Source organism: Dipodomys merriami, unplaced genomic scaffold (assembly GCF_024711535.1).
Source record: "Dipodomys merriami isolate MVZ:Mamm:240054 unplaced genomic scaffold, mDipMer1.0.p SCAF_1, whole genome shotgun sequence".
NCBI classification, from domain to species: Eukaryota; Metazoa; Chordata; class Mammalia; order Rodentia; family Heteromyidae; genus Dipodomys; species Dipodomys merriami.
In genome coordinates this window covers 126,375,251-126,399,679 of record NW_027202270.1, presented here as the reverse complement: position 1 = coordinate 126,399,679, position 24,429 = coordinate 126,375,251, and the positions used below count along the sequence as shown (strand labels likewise).

At 44.9% G+C, this 24,429-nt stretch overlaps 1 protein-coding gene across 2 annotated transcripts in view; it reads left to right on the top strand.

The window, feature by feature from the left end:
- Ift43 (intraflagellar transport 43) overlaps positions 1-23,430 on the top strand; it is a 75,221-nt gene extending 51,791 nt beyond the window's left edge. Inside the window, exons 4-9 of one of the 2 annotated variants that reach the window (XM_069990256.1) lie at positions 4,508-4,540; positions 5,418-5,464; positions 22,050-22,122; positions 22,356-22,431; positions 22,918-22,980; positions 23,140-23,430. In XM_069990256.1, the coding sequence (XP_069846357.1) occupies positions 4,508-4,540; positions 5,418-5,464; positions 22,050-22,122; positions 22,356-22,431; positions 22,918-22,980; positions 23,140-23,259 (412 nt within the window). In that variant the 3' untranslated portion in view covers positions 23,260-23,430. Of the gene's footprint in view, positions 1-4,507; positions 4,541-5,417; positions 5,465-22,049; positions 22,123-22,355; positions 22,432-22,917; positions 22,981-23,121 lie in introns of both variants that reach the window. The other variant, XM_069990173.1, reaches the window with a different exon arrangement.
- The last annotated feature ends 999 nt before the right edge of the window (positions 23,431-24,429 follow it).

Here is a 24,429-nt window from a genome sequence, read left to right as displayed (position 1 = left end):
AAAGACATACCCAAAGCTAAGCATAGTGGTGCATGTCTGTAATCCCAGGTACTTTGGAGATAGAGGTCAGAGGATCTCAAGTTTGAAGCCAGCCCTGCACAATTGGTGAGACTCTATCTCAAAGACAAAGTATGTAAAACCGCAAAGACTGGGGTCTGGCTTAAGTAATAGAGCTTTGCACGAGAAGTATGTGTTTAAAGAGTGCCAGTGGCTTTTGACAATTGTTTCTATTTGCAAAGTACCACGAAGAGATGGCGTGATTTCCCTTTGACAAGCCACAGTCTAGATAGAGACCTTCACCAGCAGGGAGGGAAGACACCTATGCGTCCTTACTCCTGTTACCTGCAAGTCCACAAGGCAGGAGGTGAGAAAGGATGTTTACTCTTGTCCAAAGGCAGAGGTTCAGCACATGATGGAGGGCCTCTTAAAAAGGAACCTGGCATTTCATTTACTTTTCAAGGTGCTGGTTCAGCAACCTCGGAGCTTTCCATTTTGCTAGTGAACACGTGGCCCTAATACAATCTGAATTTCTCTGGCCTGCTGTGGTGGCAAGTTTCTGGGCTCCCACTTGATTTGTACTCTGGCGTGAGTCTCAGGAACTCAGCTCAGGCATCCGGGCTTCCCCCGTGGGCCTTTCAGGCCCCCTAGCCATTGCCTCCTCATCTCACCCTCCAGGTCAAGTTGACGTTCATTAACACTGCCAGCAGAAGCAAGGAGGCACCTCGGGAGAAGGCAGGCAGGTTTCTGTTTTGCTGCTTAGCAACTAGAGTGTCCAGCTTCAGATCTGGAATAAGGTTGGGGCACTGATTCTCATAGCTGTGACTACGGCCCATTTCTAGAAATTACTACCTCAGGGGGCCTATCACATGGCCATTGATGAAGCCTTGCAAGTGTGATTCTGTCATGTGCCACTGGTTTAAGAATTACCTGTTTAAAAGATTCTCTCCAGCTTTCAATTCTCCAAACTGTCTTCTTACAAGTAGGGAGAGTCAAGAAGGAACTGTCTGCAGGGGAAATACAAACAGAGGTCTGGGTGCTCTAGGGATGGCTTGAGGGCAGTGTGTTTGGGCCGAGGGTGCCGAGGGTGTGAGTCAGAGAAGGGGACCTGGTTTCAGCTGTACCACTAACTAGCTGTGTGATCTACCTCTCATTGCTTAGTAAATGGTACTCCTAAATACACAGGGCTCTTCCCAGAGCTCAACGAGAGAGTAGTGTTGATAGGTGTGGAAGTCGTTAGAGAGTTGACAAGTACTGTCGGTGTGAGGGGGCCTCACAAGTATTATTATGTCCACCACCAAATTCCCAGCTCTCTGTTAGCCCTTTCTGGAAACAAAGCTCAAGGCCCCTGGGCAGTGGTGGATGGGGAAGCCTGGGGCCATGCCGAGCACATCTCTGCAGATTGCGTGCCTCAGTGCTGGGACCCACCCACAGGCCCCAGCAACCACAGCCTCTTCTCCTCAGTTAGGAAAGATGTGTCTGTGTGAGGAATATTAATCAGAATATTATCTCAGCCTCTACCCAACGATCTGTGAGAGATAGGACCTCAGCCCTAAATCCTCTGTTTACATACTCTGATGGGCTGTTGTGGACCACTGTGTTTTATCTTTGTTTGTTTTCTTGTTTGTAACCTGTCATTAGCAATTTAAAATACATATTATTATGATAGGTTTTATGTGTGTGTATGTATGTATGCAAAAGCAAGGAGTTTCCATAATACTTAGACCATTTGAAATATACTTCTTTTCTATGCTTTAAAAAATAAAGACCAAGAAAGAAAAAAGAAATAAAGAAGAAAGGAAAATAGCAGTGTGCTCAACTGATCTCATAGCTCCCTAGTGGGTCATGACCTGTAATCTAAGAAACATTGTGCTAGATTTAGGGTCTTCTGGGCTCTGTGTCATTGTGCTTCCTGAAATGCCTTTGGGGACCAGATAGATAAAGAGAACTGTGCAGAGGATTTTCTTTTAGAGTATCTTCTTGGGATACATATGTGAATTATTGCATTTTCATATTGCTTTGGAGACAGACCCCTCTACCAGTTCTCTTTCCCTTTAGTCTTGGCTTTCTCACATTCATTCTTACTGTGCAGTATAGGAATTAACCCACTTGTCTTCTGTCACCTTTCAGAAAACTTACAGTGTAGACTCAGTGACTTAAAACTAGTCTTGGGCCTCAATGGAAAGGAGTTCCCGGACCACCTGAACTCAGGCTTCTCTTTGCAGTTCCACTGTGCCAGACTTTTTGCTGAAAGAATCCAGATATCTGGACTTTGGTACAAAAGCTCCCAGTTGTGGCAGTGAATTCATGTTCAAAAGAATATACAGTAATGTGGTCCAGGTCAAACTCCACAAGGCTCCAAAGTGGCCAGTTTTCTATCCATGACCCAGAGCAGGAATAGGGGCTTCATCCCACTAAGTTTTGCTTCTCGCAAGCAAAAGGTACCCCCAAATCTGTCATTTCTGAGAGGGTAGAGCGTGGGAATGCAAGAATGAACTCAAGAAAGAGCGCCCGCACAAGCACGCCACCTGAGGGCATCCTGCTGCCTTGCTTAGGGCTGCCATTTTCTTCTCTCTTTCCTCTGGTGGATGGTAACCGAAGTTCTTGAGTTCTCACTTAGAGGAGAGAAAAGGATAGGGGCTGTGCAGCAATTAATCAGAATATTAAACTTGCCCCATTTGGGTATCAAGTTGATAAATAACAATTTGCTCTCCTCTCCAAATAACACTATCATTCTTTCCTTCAGACAGAACCACATTGCTCAGGAAAGGAGCAACTACATGCTAGCAGGGATATATTTTGGTATACAATGAGGGCATTGGTCTGGTCTGGTCTGCCCAGACTCTTTGGTCTTGTTCTTCTCTTGCCCATTTTTATCCAAGCACTGCTGCCCATGGTTACATATTGGTTGAGTCATTTGAACAGTGGGTTTGTAGAATTACATACTGACAAGGACAGTTAGATACAATGATCCCTGGGCATGAGAGGAAATAAGACAAAGGGCCTTCCATCATCCTACCCAGACACGGCCTCAGTAGTCAGTCTGCATTCATAGTCCTTGGACGTAGAACAGGCATCAGAATGGGTCATCACTAAATTACATGAAAAGTATTCCATTTATAATTTCAAATGTTTAAAATTATTTTAACTGATGGACAATTAATGTATGGTTAGACTCTTGTAGGGCATAACTTATATCTTGCAGAAATCAGTGGCTGGCTCCACTGCAGCTCTTATTGGTAAGGCCATTGTCAAGGGCCTTTGAGAGCATCCTACTGCTAGGCCATATGACATTGACACCACCCTTTACCTCTGCTCATCATGGTGTTAGATTTCTGATCCAAAATCAACAACAACTGTAATAATAACTCCCTTATTGTGGGAATTTTCAGACATAAAGAAATGTAATCACTGGGCTGGGAAGGTAGCTCAGTTGGTAGAGTGCTTTCCTTGCATGCATGAGGCCCTGGGTTCAATTCCTCAGCACCACGTAAGCAGAAAAAGCTGGAAGTGGTGCTATGACTCAAGTGGTAGAACACTAGCCTTGAGGTGAAGAGTTGAGGGACAGTACCAAGGCCCAGAGTTCAGGCACCACAACAGATACACACACACACACAAAAAGAAAAAAAGAAAAAGAAATATAAACACCATGTACCCCCAAACCCAACTTTAAACACAGTCAACAATTGCCAGTCTTATTTAGACTTTCCATCAGTATTTTTCAGAATGTCAGTAGTGACCTTCATAGATTAGAATTGCCTGGGAATTTGTTTAAAATGTATCATTCTGTACTGAAGGTGTGGTTCAGTGGTAGGGTACCCTGCCTAGCATGGGTGAGGGCCTGGGTTTAATCCTCAACATCTCAAATAGTGGTGGTGATGATGATGGTGATGATAATGATCATGAGGATGCTGACAGTAACGGTGACATAAAAGTACATAGTCATTGTCTGCCTCTTCTTCATATCAGCTGATTCAGAAATCAATTACTGCAAGCCCAGCATCCTGGTTCTCATAGAATGTCTTAGGCTCACCCTTTACCCAGTGCTGGCCATGTGGTCTGTGGTCCTTCATGCAGATGAGACAGAAGTGCACTGGCTGAGACTGCAGCCTAAACCACATGGCCAGCGCCTCCTCTTTTGCTCCTGGGAAGCTATATGTGCTGATAACTAACAGCACAAAACAAGACCCAGAGCCTCTGCTGTAAGAAAATGTTCTGCTAATGGTCCCATTCATGATATCTACTTGAACTTCAAGTTTCATGCTAAATCTGCACTGAAACTCAATGATTTAATTTGGGGTTACACTGATATAAGGTTGTAAGCAGGCTCTACTGTGTCTCTAGTTCATTCATGCTGGTTATGGGGCGTGGTCCATAAGGAGGGATTCAGGCAAATCAAGCCCTTGGTATGTCATAGTTTACCCCCACAGTTCTCATTCCTCAAGATCCTACCATGATACATGACACTCATAAGTTCTCATAAACTTTACCTTCTTTTCTTTTTTTTCAGATTGGTCAAGAAAGCTCCTGAAGAGATAGAAGAGTATGTTTCCACTGATCTTAAATATCCTTTGGTGACCTTGGTCAGCTCTTTCAGTCTTGGTGGTCATTCTCTTCAGCCTAGTTGAACACAGTATTAAAGAATAAGTATAAATTGGCGCTAGAATTATGCATAGTGAAGCCAGAGCTTGGGTAATGCTCCTAAACTGAAGATCTGGACTCTGGCACCAATGTCTGTGTCATATTCCCCCATGTAGGGTTTTTTTTGTTGTTGTTGTCGTTTGACATGGGGCCTGAACTCTGGGCCTGGGCACTGTCCCTCAGCTCTTCAGCTCAAGGCTAGTGCCCTACTTCTTGAGCCACAGCACCACTTTTAGCTTTTTTCTGCTTATGTGGTGCTGAGGAATTGAACCCAGGACCTCATGCATGCTAGGCAAAGCACTTTACCACTGAGCCATCTTCCCAGCCCCACTATGTAGCTTTTAAAATGGTACATCCAGGTATTGGGGTAATGATTTTTTCTTTCTGCTATAATAATACAGATTTCCAGAGCATGCCAGCTTTCTAAATCAGGCCTTTACCTAAGATTTATATCCAAAAAAAAAAAAAAAAAGGGAAAGAAGGCTTGTAGGTATAGGTGGTAGTAAAGGCAGGGCCACCCAGTCTTCTACCTCCAGGAGCAGGAGGAGCATTTTTGTCATAGTCTGTGTGATGATTCCCCATAGAATGGTTTGTTGAATGCCAGGGCAGGCACCATGGTAAACTCATTTATCAAATTAGATTTGACCAAGAGCATAGAGGAAGAGAAGTCAAGAAACATTTTTATCTTGGGAAAAGAATGGGTACGGTAAAAACTGAGGCTCTTCTTTCTGGGTTTGAAACTCATTTTTTTTCCCTCCTTTTTTCTTTTTTGGGGTCAGTCGTCGCCTCAGACAGAAGAGCCTGTACGGATCAGATGATGGAGGAGGTAAGATGCCCTAGAGTTAGTCCAAAGGTCTTCCAGAGGCCTCTGAGCCTCCTGAAGATTCCTTGAGCTACAGCTAAGGTATCATTTTCTGTAGCCCAACTCAACATTTGCAGTGGTCTTGCCATATGTCACCCTTCACACATGACTTACCCCATTTTCACTGTATATGAATGTTTAGAATCCATTATGCAGTATGAATCATATGTTATATATTGTAGAACACATTTCTAGAATTAACTTTGCTCAGAGAATTACTTGGTTGGCTAGTAAAGGCTGCTGCTTTGAACTCAGAATGTCCAGTAGGCAGGGGCCTCCCAGAATGACTCCCTCATACTCAGCTTTGAAAATGCCTGTAAGGAAACCTACTTGTTCCCTTAGTAGAGTCACAGGTTTGTGTTGTTTTTCAAACAAAATAAAAATACATTGACTTATGAACCTGGGAAGACCAAGGAGAGAATGATGAAAGGGTTGACCTTGATCAAGATGCTTTGTGCTCATAACCTTACCTATGAAATTATAATCTATTTATACAACTTAATAATAAAATTTAAGGGGTGGGGAATGTGGCTTAGTGGTAGAGTGCTTGCCTAGCATGTATGAAGCCCTGGGTTTGATTCCTTAGTACCACATACGTAGAAAAGGCTAGAAGTGGTGCTGTGGCTCAAGTGATAGAGTGCTAGCCTTGAGCAAAAGCAGATCAGGGACAGTGCCCAGGCCCTGAGTGAAAGCCCCAGGACTGGTAAAAAAAATAATAATAATAAAATTTAAAAAGTAAATAGAGACTCTAGGGCTAGACACAGTGGGTTATATCTTAATTCCAGCTATTTGGGAGGTAGAGATTGGAAAGATCATGGTTTGGTGATCCATGTCCAGGCAGAAAATTAGTGAAAACACCCCTACCCATCTCAACAAATAAGCCAGGTGTAGTGACACCCACCTGTGACCCATCTGTATTAGAAGCCTTAGGTAGGACAATCCAGGTCCAAGCAGGCCTTGGGCAAAAATGCAATTCTGCCTAAAAAGTAAGCTAAAAAACAAGAAAGGCTAGAGATGGCTCAAATGATAAGGCCTTGAATTCTCATCCAGGCACCAGTGGCTCACTCCTGTAATCCTAGCTACCCAGAAAGGCCTTGAATTCTCAATGCTACTTTAAAATAGTAGTCTCAGCCAGGCACAGTGGCTCACTCCTGTAATCCTCGCTACTCAGAATGATGAGATCTAAGGATCATAGTTAAAAGCCAGCGTAAACAGGAAAGTCCATGAAACCCTTTACCTCCAATTAGCCACCAAAAAGCCACAAGTAGATATGTGACTCAAATGATAGAGCACTAACCTTGAGCACAAAAGCTCAGTGACAGCACTCATAGTTCAAGCCCAGTACTGGAACAAAACAATATAGTCTGTGGAAGCAGGAGATTGAAAACAGAAACAATTTCCTGTTTCTGTTTAACCATTGCCTTTTGGTGCAGTGCAGGACTGGATGGCATAGTGACTTCCTCTTTCAGCTCTCAGCAATTGGCTCACTTCCACCTTTTACAAGGGCTGTGGCCCTTTACATCCTGGGGTCCAGTTTTGACAGAACTGAGTAACTCAAAACCAGAGGAATAATAAACCCTTCTGGCCAACCAGAAAGTGTTTTTATTCCTAAAGGACAAGCTGAGTTGAGCCACTTCTAGCCAGGGGCGATCAGAGACTTAATTCTGCAAGTGTAGCAATCTGGATGATCTGAGAGCTCTGAGTTTAAGGGTAATTGCTCAATTTTCTATCCATGTCAACAGGGAAAATAGGTGAAAGTGGCTGAACACAGCCAAGCAATGAGGCTGGAAGACACGTGGGCTGTTGATGGAATTAGAAATATGCTATCTCTAGAGAGCTATCTCTCCATCACCCCTGTGTCTCTCCCATTCTCTGTTCATATCTGTCTCCAGGTTTTCTCTCTTTCAGGCTGTTTCTCGTACTTTGTTTAACCCTTCTATCCTCTATACTTATAACTGGCCAGCTCAGGTCCACTGAGCCTTTTCAGCTTTAATGAGGAGAAAGAAAAAGTGAAAGGAATTCTTTCAAAAAAGATAAAAGAGAGCTGGGTTCTGAAGGCTCACTCTTGTAATCCTAGCTACACAGGAGGCTGAGACATTAGAATTGCAATTTGAAGCTAGCCTGGACAGGAAAGTCTGTGAGATTCTTATCTCCAATTAAACATTAAAAAAAGCTAGAAATGGAACTGTGGCTTACTTGGTAGAGCACTAGCCTTGAGCCTTGAGCAAAAAAGCTCAGGGACAACATTCAGACCCTAAGTTCAAGATATAGGACTGGAACAAAAAAGAAAAGACAAGAAAAGATTAAAGGAGACTTTAAAAAATTACTTTATTGTTGTTTTAGAGGTGGTATACAGCAGTTACCTTATATGTGTCAGGTATAAGTACATTACTTCTCTTTTGCTTAGTATCATCTGTTCCTCATTCTTTCATTCCCTCCCTCCCATCTCCACCCATGAGTTGCATGGTTCACATTCATCAATGTCCAGTGCAGTCAGTGTGCTCTGCTGCTGCACATTTTCACTCATTTTCCACTGATTCTATGCCCTCCCCCAATGTGTATACACCACATATGAGGTAAAGAATACATTGTCATCCAAAAAAACGGTAAGACAGAGTAAGAAAAGTTCCTTTGTTTCCTTAGCTTTAGAGTTTGTTTCAATATGTATATTATTATATGTACATAGGAAGAGGTGCTTAGGTATTACAATTTGGTGCTTTTCTCCTAAGACTATCCTCTTTTGGTCTCACTGTACATGGGTGTCTAGAATCCTGAATACTTGGTGATATCCCATTGTGTTTTCAATCTAACTTCCTCATATCAGGGAGAACATGCACTATTTGTCTCTCTGATCTTGGCTTACCTTGCTGCACATGATTTGTTCTAGTTTTTTTCATTTCCCTGTGAATGTCATTTTATCCTTTCTAATCACTGCATAAAATTCCACGGTATATAAGTACCACATTTTTTGGATCCATTCATCTATTGTGGGGCATCTGGGTTGTTTCCGAATCTTGGCTACTGTGAACAGTGCAGCAATGACCATGGATGTGCAGGTGTCCTTGATGTGTCTTGGTTAAGATGCTCAGGATAGATGCCTAGGAGTGGTATGGCTGGGTGGTAGGGAAGGTTTAGTTATCTCCAGCCTGCTTTCCAGAGTGGTTATATTAGTTTACATTCTCACCAGCAGTGCAGTAGGGTTCCTTTTTTTCTACATCCCCACCAGCATCTGTTGGTGTTTGAATTCAGAATGTTGGCCAGTCTAACTGGGGTAAGATTGTATCTCAGGGTTGTTTTGATTTGCATTTCCTTTACAACCAAGGATAATGGGGACTTGGCTGCCTTACCCCATTTGTGCTTAGTAAGTACCTTCCATTGATCAAGCTTCATTCAGGAAGTGTATAGGACTTCCTGAGTAGTTCGTAAGCCTCATTCTTTGGCCTCCCTAATTTTACTTATACTTGTGTGTTATGAAATAATGCTCCTTAATTTGTGTAACTAAGTTCAGAGTTGTTAGGACACTAAGGCCTTCCTGCCCTTCTCTGACTCATGCACAGCAGCTTCATAGTTCATGCCCAGGGTTGTGGCAGGGCTTGGGAGATGCATACTCACTGGTCCAAGGATCAGACTGCCTTCCCTTTTGTCTGTGTCTTGTCCTATTTACAGGATTTGGGGTAGGCACTTGGAAAAAAGAAGTCATTCCCGTAGGAAATGGTATTGATCATTAATGTTGGTAAGTGTTTGCTGTGAGTTAGGCACTGTGCTAACTGCTTTACCTGCAGTACTTTAGCTAATCCACACAATAATTCTGAGGAGACAGTGATTATCAACGCCTTACAGAGGTGGAAATGAAAGCTTTGTGAAGTTAAATAACTCACCGAGGTCATATGGCTAATAAGCAGTGATGTGCTGGTAAATTAACCGCTGGCTCTCCAGGGGAAAAAACAGACATGATAGGTAGTGTTTGCCAATTACTGTGGTGCAAATACTCCCACTGTGGCTGGTTTCAGGCTACCAACATGATATCACTGACCACACAGATATGGGATATAATGGGTAGCAGCGCATTGCTATATTGTATTTCCACTGTGAATTACATTAGGTGTAAATGATCGTGAGAGCATTGGTACAGTCAAATGTAGTAACATACAGGAGGTAGTAAGTTTTGAGGTGTGTGTTCAAGCCCTGGGGCTTGAACTCAGGGCCTGGGCACTGTTCCTGAGGTTTTTCTAGAAGCTCAAGACTAGTACTCTCCCACTTGACCCATAGCTTCACTTCTGACTTCTTGGTGGTAAATTAGAGATAAATGTCTCATGGACTTCTTGTCCCAGTTAGCTTTGAACTTTAACCCTCAAATCTCAGCCTCCTGACTAGCTAGGATTACAGGTATGAGCCACTGGCCACCTGGCCAGGTTTGAGTGTTTTTTAGCTGTGGGTGTAAGTTTACATTGATTGATGTGTATGTTTGACAGTCTGGTTTTAGTCAGTTTTTTTCCCTGACTATTACAAATCGCCTGATAATGAACGGAGTTCTATAAAGACAGAGTTCTATTTTGGTTGTTAGTTGGTTGTGGCCCATTGCTATGTATTTCTAGAGGGGTGGTAAATGGCAATAGCAAAAAAGCACAAGGCAGAGCAAACTCTGTACCTCATGAAACAGGAAGCAAGAGGGAAAGGAAGAGACCAGTTTACACTTCCTCTTTAAAAGAATAGCCCATAATTATCTAAAGTCCTGCTAGGCTCCATCTCCTAACGTTCTACCATCTCCTAGTCGCACCATCCAGGGATTCAAGCCTTTAACACTTTGGCATTTCAACCTCCAAACTACAGCAAACCTGCATGCAGAATTCCCAAAAATTTAGCAGGTGGTTTTTTGAGCAGATATGAACTGCTTTTCTGCATACTTGCACTAGTAAGTGGTAGAGCTAGGTTCAGATGTGGTCTCTGTGATTCAATCCTCTACTCTCAAAGGCCTGTCTCATTTGCTCCTAGCTGTAGTTTTGTTTCTCTCTGTTGGTTCTTAGAGTCACCCATGGCCTATTTTCTCAGCTCTGCTAAGCCTCTCACTGTGAGGTCTTGTCCACAGCAATATCTGAGCTGGACAGAGATTCCAAGAGGCCCATGTGTTAAAGCCCTCATGAAATGAAGCATATTTTTCAGGTTTGACTCTTCCTCTCTTCCTGTTATCTGTTCATCTCAATCAAGCCCACTGAGATTGCTTTTACATAGTGAATTCTTGTGCTATGCTGAATCCTTCATAGGGGAAAACCAACTTTAGGAGTCTCACCACATGTTACAGGTAGTGGTGCGAATATTGGGAAGTTAAGGAGGCTTGTAAGTCCTTGGAGTTCCATGTCCCTAGCTCTCCCAGCCTGGATCTTTGAGGCTCAGCAGAGGAAAACATTGAAGTGATAGTACAGAGACGCAGGAAATTCTCCTGCAATGTAAAAGGCCTCAGTGAGTAGTGCCATAGTATACACTCTGAGCTTAGGCTGCAGTGGGCCAAAAGTGGAGTCTGTGTAAATCAGTTGCATTGCAGGAATGATCCTTTATTTGCAGGCCATGACTGTGGCTATGGGACATTTGGAAAGACTGTTATAAGCAGTCTGTTAGAAAGAGTTGTATGTTTGGGGCTGGGAAGGTGGCTCAGTGGTAGAGTGCTTGCCTTGCATGCATGAGGCCCTGGGTTCAATTCCTCAGCACCACATAAGCAGAAAAAGCCGGAAGTGGCACTGTGGTTCAAGTGGTAGGGCACTAGCCTTGAGCTGAACTGCTGAGGGACAGAACCCAGGCCCAGAGTTCAGGCCCCACAACTGACCAAAAAGAAAAGAAAAGAAAAGAAAAGAGGTGTATGTTGTTTAACCTTGTTAGACATATTTTTCTGGACAGCTAGAATGAAGATGTCATAGAGACCTTATTCATGTATGTATGTATGAGTGTGTGTGTGTATACATTAGTGTAAGTATATGTGTGTATGTATTCCTCCCCCCCGCCCCTGGGCTTGAACTCAGGGCCTGGGTACTGTCCCTTAGCTTTTTCACTCAAGATCAAAGCTGTACCAACTTGAGCCACACTTCACTTCCACCTTTGAGTGGCTAATTGGAGATAAGAAACTCATAGATGTTCTTACCCAGGTTGACTTTGAACCTCATTCCTCAGATCTCAGCCTTCTTAGTAGTTAGGGTTACACGCATGAGCCACTAGTGCCCAGAAAGACATCACTTTCCTCATCTTGATGATAAGGAAACTTAGGAGCAGAATTAGCAAGTCTTTATTTATTTAGTGTTGGCAATGGGGCTTGAACTCAGTACTTTACATTCTTGCTTGGCTTTTTTTCATGGCTGTCACTGTACTACTTGAGCCATACCTCTACTTCTGGCTTTTTGGTAGTTATTTGCAGATAAGAGTCTCATAAGCTTTGAACCACAATCTTCAGATCTCAACTTCCTGAGTAGCTAGGATTATAATCATAAGCCACTAGCATCAGCTTCAGAGTTAGCAAGTCATTGTATAAGATCAGCAAGTTAGAGCAGATCCAAGACAGTTTCCTGACTCTTATGGGGTGTACCTTCTGCACTAAAAAACTCTCTAGACCAGGGATCTGAATTTAGATCTTCTTGGTAGGCAGTTACATCTATATTCCTGGAAGCTAAGAAAAAAAAAAAGAGCTCTATGATTGGCCACAGCTGATGTCCAGAGTGAATATGATACCAGAATAATACCATAGACTTCCCAGGACTTACTTTACTTGTTTTTACATAGCTCAGATTTTTGTTGGAGGTGATTCAAAGTCCCAAGGTGCTAGCCTACACCATCACAAAGAGAATTTCCAGGAGCAAGTTGAAGAGATGTTTGGAGTTAACAGCAGTATATAGCAGAAACTGGTTGGGCTGTATTTTAGCCCCAAAAAGCATAGTGCCAGAGGAAGTTTTGATAAACGATGTTACACTTGGAATAGATTTAGTTAACTCAGTCATAACCCTCCTATTCAGATCCAGCTAAAAAGAGAAGCCCAGAGTCCTGATCAGTCCTGGCAGAACAAGGAGAGAGTGCTTTATGCCTAGTTCAGTGTCCTAAAGTCTCTAGACTTCCCAGAATTCCCATCACAACATCTCAGTCCAAATGGTTGGCACTAGCCTCTTTCCTAGGGAGTCTGTTTGCTTTGTTCATGTGAGTAGCTTACTTGCATGCCCTTATCTGAAGGGGCAGAATAGAAGAATGCAAACGAAAGTTGGTGTCATGCCTGCATTTTAACTGAAGCAGGTTTAGAAATACAAGGAGAACATGCCATTAGCGTCCTGTTATGCTGTGGTCTTCTTGGAGAAATGTGACTGGTGGCTAATCAGGCAACCTTGAGAGCCCTAGCAGAGGTGAAAAAGAACTATATCTCCCCCAAATCAGGCTAGAGATCAGGGTTTCTGTTCTGGTCTCATTGAGAGGATGAAGTTCATCCCATTTAGACTTGTGTGGCTGTCCAGAAATGGCTGTGAGCAGGTTCTAGCCTTCAGGGAGGACAGGCAATTGAGGATGAGAACAACTGAGACTACCATGTGTGGGCAGGCCCACCCCAAGGTGAACCACAGGCAGGGAGCTCTAAGGCTCCTTAGGTTCTATGACTGGAAGGAGCAGCTCAGTGTGCTGAAATGTCTCTTGCAAATGATAGGTGCTGCAGAAAGAAAAAGCCCAATGCTCTGTACAATGGAAAAAGACAGGTAAAGTAAGAGAGCTGCTTTGAATAGGCTGTGTGCCTGAGATGTCTGGGGACTGAGCACAGAGCTGGCTCAGTTCTCAGTTGTAAGGGTGACGGCCAGGTATTGTTCACTTGAGATAAGAAGGGACAGGTGTGTTGATGCATCTGAGACTGGAAGTAGGACATCATCTAGCCCTCACTTGGAGAGAGGTCTTTTCCTTCTGACACTTGCACGTGGACCTGAACCAGCAGCACCAGGGATGGCAGCAATCTGGAAAGAGGTACCGGGAAATTCTCTCACTCTTGCAAGAAGCAAACTGATGATCAAGTGGTTCTTCCTTCTCAGCTTTCTAGAACTTCACAGATGTTCACTATGTGTGGAGTGTGTGTGGCCTCGCCCATATACACACAAGAGGACACATTGGGAATGTGCTTCCTGAGTCCATAAGTGTGCTTGACGGACTGGGTTTACCTAAAAGACCCTTTAAGAGAAAGCTCTTGAAAGATGATTACAGAATTGAGACACCATCATTTAAAAGTGCCCGAGGCAAACTCCTTTGAAAATTGCAGCAGCGGAGGGACAGAGAAAGAACCACGCAGCCCTTGATTGTTGCGCTGCTCCCTCAGGACCCGTCCTCCCCCTCCCCCTTCGTTTCTCATCTGATAAGAGAGCGAGCAGCAGTAAGACTCCTCATCTATCTTATGAAAATCCGATTCCGAATGGCTGTGATCAAAACCAGCTGGCTGTCACCAGCAGTGGCCTTGCGCGGAGGGAGCCTCTCAGAAGCATCCCGTATGTTGGGGGTGTCACGGGTGCCACTGATCAAAGGAGCAGTTTTTTAATAAATATATATAAGGAAAGGATACAAAACCTAAGGATTTAGAATAAAAGCAGAGTGGTTTGTCTTGTTTTTCTCTGCGTTACACGAAGAGGATGAAATAGAATTAGATTTGCCTGGTTTCTGTCACACTTTGACCGTGCCTCTGTGAAATCACTCTCTGTCACATTAATACTGTCACACTCATCCTCTCTTGGATTGAAGAGAGTGGACTCTTCTTCAGACTTCATTCCTTCCAGCCACTCAGTGTGTGCAAGTGCATGTGTGTGTATGTGCTGGTCATGGGACTTGAACTCAGGGCTGGGTTGCTCTTCCTGAGCGCATGCGTGCTCTCTCTCTCTCTGTCTCTCTGTCTCTCTGTCTCTCTGTCTCTGTCTGTCTCTCTCTCTCTCTCTCTCTCCCTCCTCTCTCTCCCCCTCCTCTCTCTCCTCTCTCCTCTCTGTCTGTTCTCTCCCTCTTGCTCTTTCTTTCTCTTGCTCTCTCTCCCTCGCTCTCTCATTCTCTTTCTCCCACTCTCTCGGCTAATGCTCTACCAGTTGAGCCACAGCTCTACTTCTGGACTTTTGGTGGTTAATTGGAGATAAGAGTCTCACAGACTTTCCTGCCCAGGCTGGTTTTGAACCATGAGTCCTCAGATCTCAGCCTCCTGAGTAGCTAGGATTACAGGTGTGACTCAGTGCCTGGCTCCACTCATTGTTCATCTCATGTAGTCCTTAATATATCTTTACAGACAAAAGTTGCAGAAATCCACCAGGAAGCAGTGAAAGGAGGAGGGAGGAAGCATGTCTTCATTTCCTTTGTCACCAGTCTGATAATGGTCTTTAGAGGCTACTCTGCCAGGTGACAAGTCTTCTCATAATTGTGTACTTTAAGGCTCTGGGCTAACTGAGGTTTTTTTCCCCTCCCCTTGGACAACCCTGTTGGTCCCTGCTTGTCTCTCATGAGCGCTGCCTGTGAATCTTTTACAAGGTTCACCCATCCGTTTGTCAATACTGACACCTTTAGCCTGATCAGTGGTTAGTGGCTGGCATGGCTCATGGGGGAAGTTTCCCTCTGGGGTATGACATTCATGGCTGACATCTCTATGGGTAACAGCATAAGGATAGATATTCACAGTGCAAACTTCCAGGGGCCAAGTGCTTCCTTAGCACACTTCCTTCCCTGTTGATGATTCAGCCGGAAACCACCCATGGGGAGGCCTGGTCTGTGTCAGGCGTCAGTCAGGCCAAGCTTTTGTCTCCACCCAGGATTGGCCAAAAGAGTTGTCTGAGCACTAGCAGCTCTGAGGAACAGTGTTCACCTTCCTCCTCTCAAGGTCTGTTCTGTTCCCCAGCAGCATTAGCAGAGAATCAGTGTAGCAGGAACACAGGGCACTTCAACATCTGGAACACAGATAAAAAGAGCCACCTCACACTGACATCCCAGGGCAGGTGCCTCCTCCGTCTCCCTACAGCATGCACTGGCTGCACATCTGGGCTGTGGTCCTTCTTGCTCCTGTGTTTTTGAATCCTGGTGCTCTGGTCACTAGCACAGTTCCCTAGCTCTCCTCGCCTGCCAGTAGTGAGGACAGCATGGACCCGCATTGCTCAGCCAAAATCACAAGGGACAAGTCTTAATAAAGCAAGCCTGCCAAGGACCTGGAGACATGTTTGTGCCCCTTGTCCCCTGATTTGGGGAGTGCAGGGGACCGCTCTGGAGCACCTCCGAGACCTCTTTCTCTTGTTCCTTCAGTGTTTGAAGCCTGTTGCCTACTGCTTTCCCCCTTTTCCCTTTAAAAAAAAAAACTCCATTTTTTCCACTTAGAAAAAAATTATTTATACGATTGAGATCCACTAATTAAAGCCATTTTCTGGTATTTGGTTACTGGAGCGTTTGATGTCTCTCTGACAAGACCATGAAATGCACGGGGTGTCCACAGGGACAGAATTTGCTGAACACGGCTCTTTGTAAATGAGGGGACATAGTGTCGCAGCAGCTCATGAATATGAAACGCCCATGATGCCACCTCAGTGGACTTGGGAACACAGATGAATCCTGTCATGTGCTAAATGAGACCAATTTCTTTCACTTAACTTCATCTTCAATCAGACCTTCTTCCATTTGCCTGTTTAAAATTCCCCCTACGTGATGCAGAAGGTAACAGCATTCAGTAAAACAAAGTTTTGCAGCTGCAGAGGAAAATCATAATGATCTCTGGCTTAAAGTTGCCATCTCCTAAAAATGTGGATGTTGTTTTCTTTTGCTTGCAAGCTCTACTAATATGTGTTGACTTTGGGCACGGAATTAGGATTGGTCTGGGCTGCTTTTACTGGGGGTGTCCTGAAGCAGCATGCCCAGATTGCTTTCATGTGGACTGGCAGTTGAACTTGGCTCTGAATGGTGGGTGTGAGCCTTACCTGCCTGTAAATCCCCTGCAGCGGCCAAGCAGGGTGGGAAGAAGCTTGGGAAACAGGCATATGGGCTTGAGAGCAGTTAGTACACGAGGTGAGGGGCCAGATGTCAGTAAACATCCCAAGGGGCCTGGTAGGGTAGAGGTAAGCCAACTACTTGTATCATTTTAGTAAGATGTCAAGGTGAGAATGTGCTAGAATACAGAAGAGACTTTATAGCTTTATAAAAAGCCTTTCTGGATGCATACAGAAATCTCTGACCAAGAAAACCAGCAAAGAGCTGAGGACCTTGCTCCATGTAAAACACTTACCTAGCATGTTCAGGGCCAGGGTCTATCCCCAGCTTTGCAGGTGATAATGGGAGCGGAGGAGAGGGAAAGGGGAGGAAAAGAGGGAAGGAAGAGAGAGGGAGGGAGGGATTGAGGGAGGAAAGGAGGGAATGAAGGTAGGCAGGCAGTAAAAAGAATATGAACTAATGGGACATACAGTGGAGGGGCTCCCTTCCTGAAATGTCACTGCCCTGGTAGGACCAAAGGTCAGGCTAGGTAGCGTCCTGTGGGTCTTCCTTCTCACAAGTAAAAAGCCTGCATAGTGTTGGAGGTACACTCATGTCCACCTAGTAAACTCGCTTCTGTTCCGGAGATGCAGACAGCTGGATGGAAATGCAGACTAGTGCAGGATGTGTCAAGAGATGGGAGGCCGCCTCACCAGAAGAGGCAGCTTGGTTCTTGATGTCAGGCCTCGGGAGTGGAACAGAACCCTTCTGGGATTTTGTTTGGTAGTTAGTGGTTTTGTCCCCTGTGCTAATGTTACCCATGATGGATGTATCTCGGGGTAAACAGCCACTTCTTACTTCTTTGAAGCCAGTTCTGACTGATCTAGTGCTATTCTGTACATTTATAATATTTCTTTAGGCACCACTTTCTTCTCTCTCCCTTCATCCTTCCATCCCTCCTTCCCATCCTTTCTTTCTTTCTTTATTCTACCAGCAAAACTACATTTATTTATTTCTGTGGTTTTATTTCTGGTATTTGCTTTGTCTGATGGGTCTTTTAGGTGCAGACACTAGTGTTCTAATATCAAGATGAGTTTTCCTCCCCTCCCCCTCCCCCTTCCCTTTGCCCTCCCCCTCTTCCTCTCCCTTCTGTCACCCTCTCTTCCCCGCACCCCCTTCTCTTACTAGTACTAGGGCTTGAATTCAGGGCTTCTCCCTTTCACCCAGCTTTCCTACTCATTCTACCACTTGAACCACACCTTCAGTCTGGCATTTTGTTGGTTAATTGGAGAAGTCTTGAAGACTTTTCTGCTTGAGCAAGTTTTCATCGTTGAGTATCTCCAAATTGCAAGTTACTTTTGCACTTTTGCCCATGCTACCCTTTGCTTCAACTCGCAGCTGCTCTGTCCTTCATTCAGGAAGACCTTCCCTAACCCCTCACCCATGTCCCAAATTCTAAATTAGATTGTCTCCAGACTTCACTAAATGCATTGCGGAGCATTCATTCAATAGAATACTATTTAGACAATTATTTTAAAAAATAAGAAATCCCCACATCTGTAGAGGGTGCAAGGATAGGAGTCCCAGAACAGTGCGTATGTAATGTGATTTGCAGGCATTCATAAAAGGACTGATGTGCTGATATTTGTAAACTCTCTCCAGTAAATTCTACACAAGAAATTAACTGATTGCTTCTAGGGAGATGACTGGGTCTCATGGCAGGAGGTGAAATTTTATGTTAAACTTTACCCTAGCCTTTGACTTTATTAACTATGCTACTTTCACACATTCTCTTCTGAAAAACAGTCATCACTGGGCAGGCTCAAGATTCTTGGTTCTTCTTCTTCTTCTTCTTCTTCTTCTTCTTCTTCTGATGATGATGATGATGATGATGATGATGATGATGATGATGATGATGATGGATAGATAGATAGATAGATAGATAGATAGATAGATAGATAGATAGATAGATAGATAGATAGATAGATGTTTTAGTTGCTCACTAGTACCAAAACAAGACTATGTGTGTTAGCACTCTTAAGTTTTGCATGTTAAACTTTAAAACCTGAATGAGACTAGGCTACCAGCCCACATACTCAAGTCTGTCTCTGACTCAAGCAAAGTAGAGCTGGACCATTCCTTTTAAGTAATTTAGTGAAGAAGCAGATTTCTGAAGTCTGCTTTATTTCTTAGTTTGTTCATGGTTTCTGTGACAGAGGTGTGGTTGGGAAAAGAGATGGAGAGAAAAGGAAAAACAGCTCCCCACAACATATTATGTCCACATAAGCAAGCACTTGTCTGTGATTATAAATCAGAAACTAGAAAATGGTGAAGTTCTTTGAAGTTTGCCCAAAACCTGCTTTGTGGCCACCTGTTCTGCTGGGGGCCGGGAATTGGATGGCCTGCCTCTGCTGCGACGGCACAAGCTGTCACTGCACCGGAATGTTCCAGCTTGCCTTGGCCTGGCTGTCATTGCTGGCTTTGTCCCATGCAGGCATTTCACTGAGTTCTACTGGGCACCAGGCTTCCAATTAGAGAGAAATCCCACTGTGTGGCCAGCCCCACCAGTGCCACTCTGAGTGGCCCCCTTGCTAAGGCCTGCGCCGACCTCTGATCCATCACAGATGGGCCGGCCCCACACTCTTCGTGCACATTTGGAGAAGGAGGTAGGGACCAAGAGGGAAGCCCATGGGAAGCACGAGTGGACATTGGGCAGAAGTGCAATTCCTCTGAGCTTGGAGATGCTGGGCAGAGTTGACAGGACCCAAATGCTAAAGTTGTAGAGGGAATGGGGAGTTTGGGAAGACCCCGTCCTGAGCCCCAAACTCAGCGTGGGGCATTTTCTTATCAACTTCTGAATATTCATCTCAGGCTGGACTCCATAGCTGAGGAATGCCAACAGTGAGCAGCTAACTGGCTCACTCCAAAACTGTCACACTGCTGATGGCACATGGCACAGTCAGGTCCCTGTGCAGGGGCTGTGCTGACTCCCAGCCTGGAGCCCCACTTGGCCAGGGCTCAGGAGCAAGCGGCACTGTCAGCTTGCACAGTGCTAATCACTGAGCTAGTAGTGGTAGCATAAGAAGCGGAATCTTAGTGGGTTCCACATCTAGTTTTTAGGAGTCAGGGAGTGGAAGCTACTCTTTGAACAGCTCCTTTCTAGATACAGGACTTGCTGAATGGTGCTCATTATTTTGGGGGTGTTGTGTGTGTCTTTATTTCCTGTTAACACTTTATTTTCATCCCTTGTCGCTATCTTTCTCTGCCTGTCTCTTTCTGTTTCATTTCTTGTGTGTCTGCCTCTCCGTTGCCTGCTCTGTCTCTTTCCAGGTACATCGTTTGTGAGTAATAATAAAGACAGCAGGCTTAGAACTGACGTTTATGTACTCTGGCTTAGCAATGGCAGAGTCTAAATAATGAATCGGCTGAAAGTGGCAGGAGCCTCCCCAGCTGTTCTTGGAGTGATTCCAGGCCTCTTTTAGAAATGAAGCTTTCTTCACTCTCTCCTCTCTGGGCCTTTTCCTTCTTTTGGTTTTTGCAGTTAGTTTGGAAATCCTAGAACTGTCTGGTCCCACTTGGATTTTTTTTCTTGCCCCTGATTGATTTTTTTTCCTGCTCTTAATTGATTAAAACAAAACCGCTCAACCCCTCAGTGATGCTGACTTTGAAGAGGAAACATTTCAGGAATTTGGTTTGTCCCAATGAGAAGATGGCCAATTTTTGGCAACTTGAGGAAGTTACCATAATGAAGTGCTATGCTGTCCCATTTCCTAATGTAGTTAGACTGATAGAAGAACTGGCCTCGTGTTCTGCATGCATCTGTAATTGTGTCTGGACAGTTCAGAGAAGGAAAACCTCCATGAGACAGCAAGAAAAATATGATGGTTAGAATCAGTACTGTGTTCTAGTAAGCCTGGCAGATGGAAACTCTGCCCTCTGAAACAGCAATGGGGAGCCAGCTCATATCATCTGGTATTCACTAGACACTGTGGGGGAAAGGGGAGTGGAGGGGGCAAACAGGAGAAAATGAGGAAGCGGGTAACACGGTTCAAAAAGAAATGTACTCATTATCTTCCTTTTGTAATTGTAATCCCTCTTTACAATCAAATTTAAATAAATAAAATGCCCTTCAGCTGCAGGTGAAATGTGGTGGCCAAGACTGGGACTATTGCTTTCTAGAGCTGATGCATGGGTAGATCTTGGTCGTGAGTAGGTAGTTGCTCACAATGATTTTACATCATCAGTTGTGTGTCTAACCATGCCAGGCACATTCATTAGTTCCTCCCAGATTTTCCTCTGTCCTGTAACTGTCTCTGAATGCTGGGACTCTCTTTACCTTCTCTACATGTCTCTAGGGAGGTCCACTTCAGGGCCCCTAACCTGGCATAAGCCTCAGAATCACTGGAGAAATCACAGGAAGGATGTCTGAACCCTGCTAGGAGGTTCTCTCGCAGCTGGTTCTGGGATAAGGCCTGAAGCAAAGAAATTGCTGAAGCTCCACCTTTTTTTTTTTTTTTTTTGAATTTTAAGTTTTTTTTTAATAAATATTTTTTTATTGTGAAAATACTGTACAGAGGGGTTACAATTACATGGGCAAGATAATGAGTACATTTCTTTTTTTTTTTTTTTTTTTTTTTTGCCAGTCATGGTTCCTGAACTCTGGGCCTGGACACTGTCCCTCAGCTCTTCAGCTCAAGGCTAGCGCTCTACCACTTGAGCCATAGCACCACTTCTAGCTTTTTCTGCTTATGTGGTGCTGAGGAATCGAACCTAGGGCCTCATGCATGCAAGGCAAGCACTCACACCACTGAGCCACCTTCCCAGCCCCATGAGTATACATTTCTTATCAAGCATTGTAGCCTCCTCCTTTGTTTCCCCTTCCCATCCTTTCGCATCCTCTCTCCCCCAGCCAAAGTTGTAAAGTTAGTTTTTCGACATAACAACTTGTCCATCTCATTGTTGCAATGGGTCCTCCTGTATCCCTGTTTTAACGACTTGTTTTTTCCCTTCCCCTCCACATATACCAACATCAAATACAGTGAAAGCAGGGGTTCTACCATGGGGGAGGGACATACAAAGCAACAAAGATATAATCTTATAAATTTGTTAGAAACAATCACATGAAAGATCACCCTATTTTTTTTTTTTTTGGTCAGTCAAAGTCACAAACTCATTCTAACTTTCCTGGAGCAAATTGTCTATCACGGTCTATAACATATAACGGCGTACACATATACACCATACATGGGGTTATTTAGTAGTGGTTCGACCAGATGAGTGGAAGTTCTTTGTTTCTTAAGTTCTGTTAATTTTGTCGTATCACCTAAGTGGATTTAACATCCACTTATCAGGGAGAGCATGTACCGTTTGTCTCTTTGCTCTTGGCTTACTTCGCTTAACATGATTTCTTCTAGCTCCATCCATTTCCCTGCAAATGCCATTATTTTGAAGCTCCACCTTTAACCCTAAAGTATACCCATCATTTGCTACCTGAAGGCAGGATACTGAGTCTAAGTGTCCCTTGGGTCCTGCCCAGCTACACCACTGGTGTAGATGGAAGGCACACTGGAAGTGGAGAAGCAGGCAAGATCCCCATCCATGCTCTGCATAGCTGTGTTTCTGCCTCTCATTGCAGATATTCCCATCATCCCAGATCTGGAAGAAGTGCAAGAGGAAGACTTTGTTTTGCAGGTGGCATCCCCTCCAAGGTACGTTAAGTTAGGTGTGAAGTTGGCAAGGAAGCAGAGAACAAATGAATGGATATATCCACGTACTATCTATTGTGGACCTTGCAGAACCAGGTGTGGATCCCAGGCTTTGTGGTGATGGCTCCATCCACCTTTCTCACTTTGTTAGGACATTTTGTTTGCATTCAGTGTTTGGGGATGGTGCTTCCTTGGAAGCTCTTGTGATTGTTTCTCAAACTCTGTCTTCCCTTCAGCATCCAAGTGAACCGGGTGATGACCTACCGTGACCTGGACAATGATCTCATGAAGTACTCAGCCTTTCAGACCTTGGTGAGTGGAATAGCACATGGAGAAGTGGCGCTAGGTCCCCTCTGTGGAGAGAGCTTCAGTTCCTCAACAGCTGTACACACCTCCACGTTCCCACAACTGCCCGGCAACCTCACCTCTGTTGGCAGCATCCTTGGGCATCATGCTGGGTGACATGACCTACAATATTCCCAGGCATTCCAAGTGCTGGGAACCTGCTCCCTGGATGAACACTGGGCATCTGATGGTGCCTGGCGGCCACCCTGTTGTCCTCTGCCCCTGTGGATATGGTGTCACCATTTCCTCTGGTGCATGCCCAGCCTGGAGAACTATGTAGCCTTCCCTTCTTCCTCAGTGGCTGTGTGGTTCCCCTCATGGTTGTATTCTTCAATTAACACACCTCTGTGGGTCTCAGTTTGGGGATTTCTAATGAACGCAAATGCCTCTCCTTTGTGAAAGATACTTGTGACACCCTCAAGGCCCCTCTGCCTGCCATTTGTGCATTTACAGGATGGTGAGATCGATCTGAAGCTCCTCACCAAAGTACTTGCACCAGAGCAAGAATTGCGAGAGGTACGGTAACAGCTCCCCACTCCCAACCTTGTTGCTCCTAGAGTCAGCAGGCTCCCAAGCTGGCCTGCACCTCCGTGAGGCCTAGGTGAGATGGGAAGTTGGCTACAACTGAGGGAGAAGAACTTCCTTTGTCTTATTTAGAGATGTCGCTCTTGGCAGGATGACGTTGGCTGGGACTGGGACCATCTGTACACGGAGGTGTCCTCTGAGCTTCTCAGTGAGTGGGAGCTGCTACCTGAGACGGAAGAGGAGCCCGAGGTAACCCCTCAGAACACCTGAGCTCGGAACCTCTGCACTGGACTTGAGCAAATGCAAAGAGCCTAAAACCAAAGGAGCTCGCAGCAGCATCGAATTTTTATATGAAATATTTTGTAATAAAAGTATTTTCAGTAGACCACATTGGATCATACAAATGCAATAAATGGCTTTATTCTGTGGTCACTTCCTTCATTTCTTTCCAGCACTCTCTTTATGAGTGAAGGAGGGCAGCATTTTTTTATTTTTATTTTTTTGTAGTGGGATATTGAAACAGGGTTTTGGTGTGTAGCCCAGGCTGGCTTTGAACTCTCTTGAGTACTGAGATTACAAGCATGCATTACCATGCCTGGCAAGAAGGTAACTTTTAAATAATCTGATGGGAGCTCTGAACTCTCACATCGTTGAAGAGCATGAGGAGGGGTGCTCCTATTGGTAGTTGCCACTTCTCAGGACGCCTCAGTAGCTCCCTAGAGGAGAAGACCTGGAGGCGGAGTGGCAGGAGGTTGTTGACAGTTGCCTGCTGGTATCCTGGGAAGGCTAGCAGGATGCTTTTCTGACTGTGGCCCTCCGTGCCAGCAGGTGTGTCAGTGGAACTGCCCTGTCACCTTCCGCATGTGCTGGGTAGCCAGCTGTGGGTGTTCTCAGCAGGGCTGGCAGCTGTTGGGACAGCAGTCTCCTTGTTGCCTCTACTTGCCCCCCTTTCTGCCCCCCCCCATGCCAGTTCTCACTGGGAGGGCCTAGTCTACCTGACCCCATGTAAGGGTCCACCGTTCCTCCTCACCCTGCTTTCAGTGACTCCTGACCCTTCCTTAAGCAATGGCTGGTCTGTACTGCTCCCTGCCTTTACCACCACCTCTTCCAACATGGCTGGATGTCCCTGCAGCCCCACTAACCCAAACAACAAGATGCCTCTTGTTGTTGTTTTTGCTTTCTCCAAGACTTCTCTAAAGACAGGGACCTCTCCTGCAGGCCTCTTCTTGCCACTGCTTTGACGCAGCCCATGCAGGCTGCCAGAGCTAAAAGTCCACTGGTGGGCCACAGGGAGCACTGAGTGCTTCTCTTACCCTGCCTGGAGAGCCCTTCATTAAAATTCAGAAAAACAAAGAGGCTCAGCACATCAAAAACCCACTAGGGGGTTATTTTTGTGTGACTACAGTGCCCTTCCTGGTGAGCCCAGGGCTCCAGAATGGA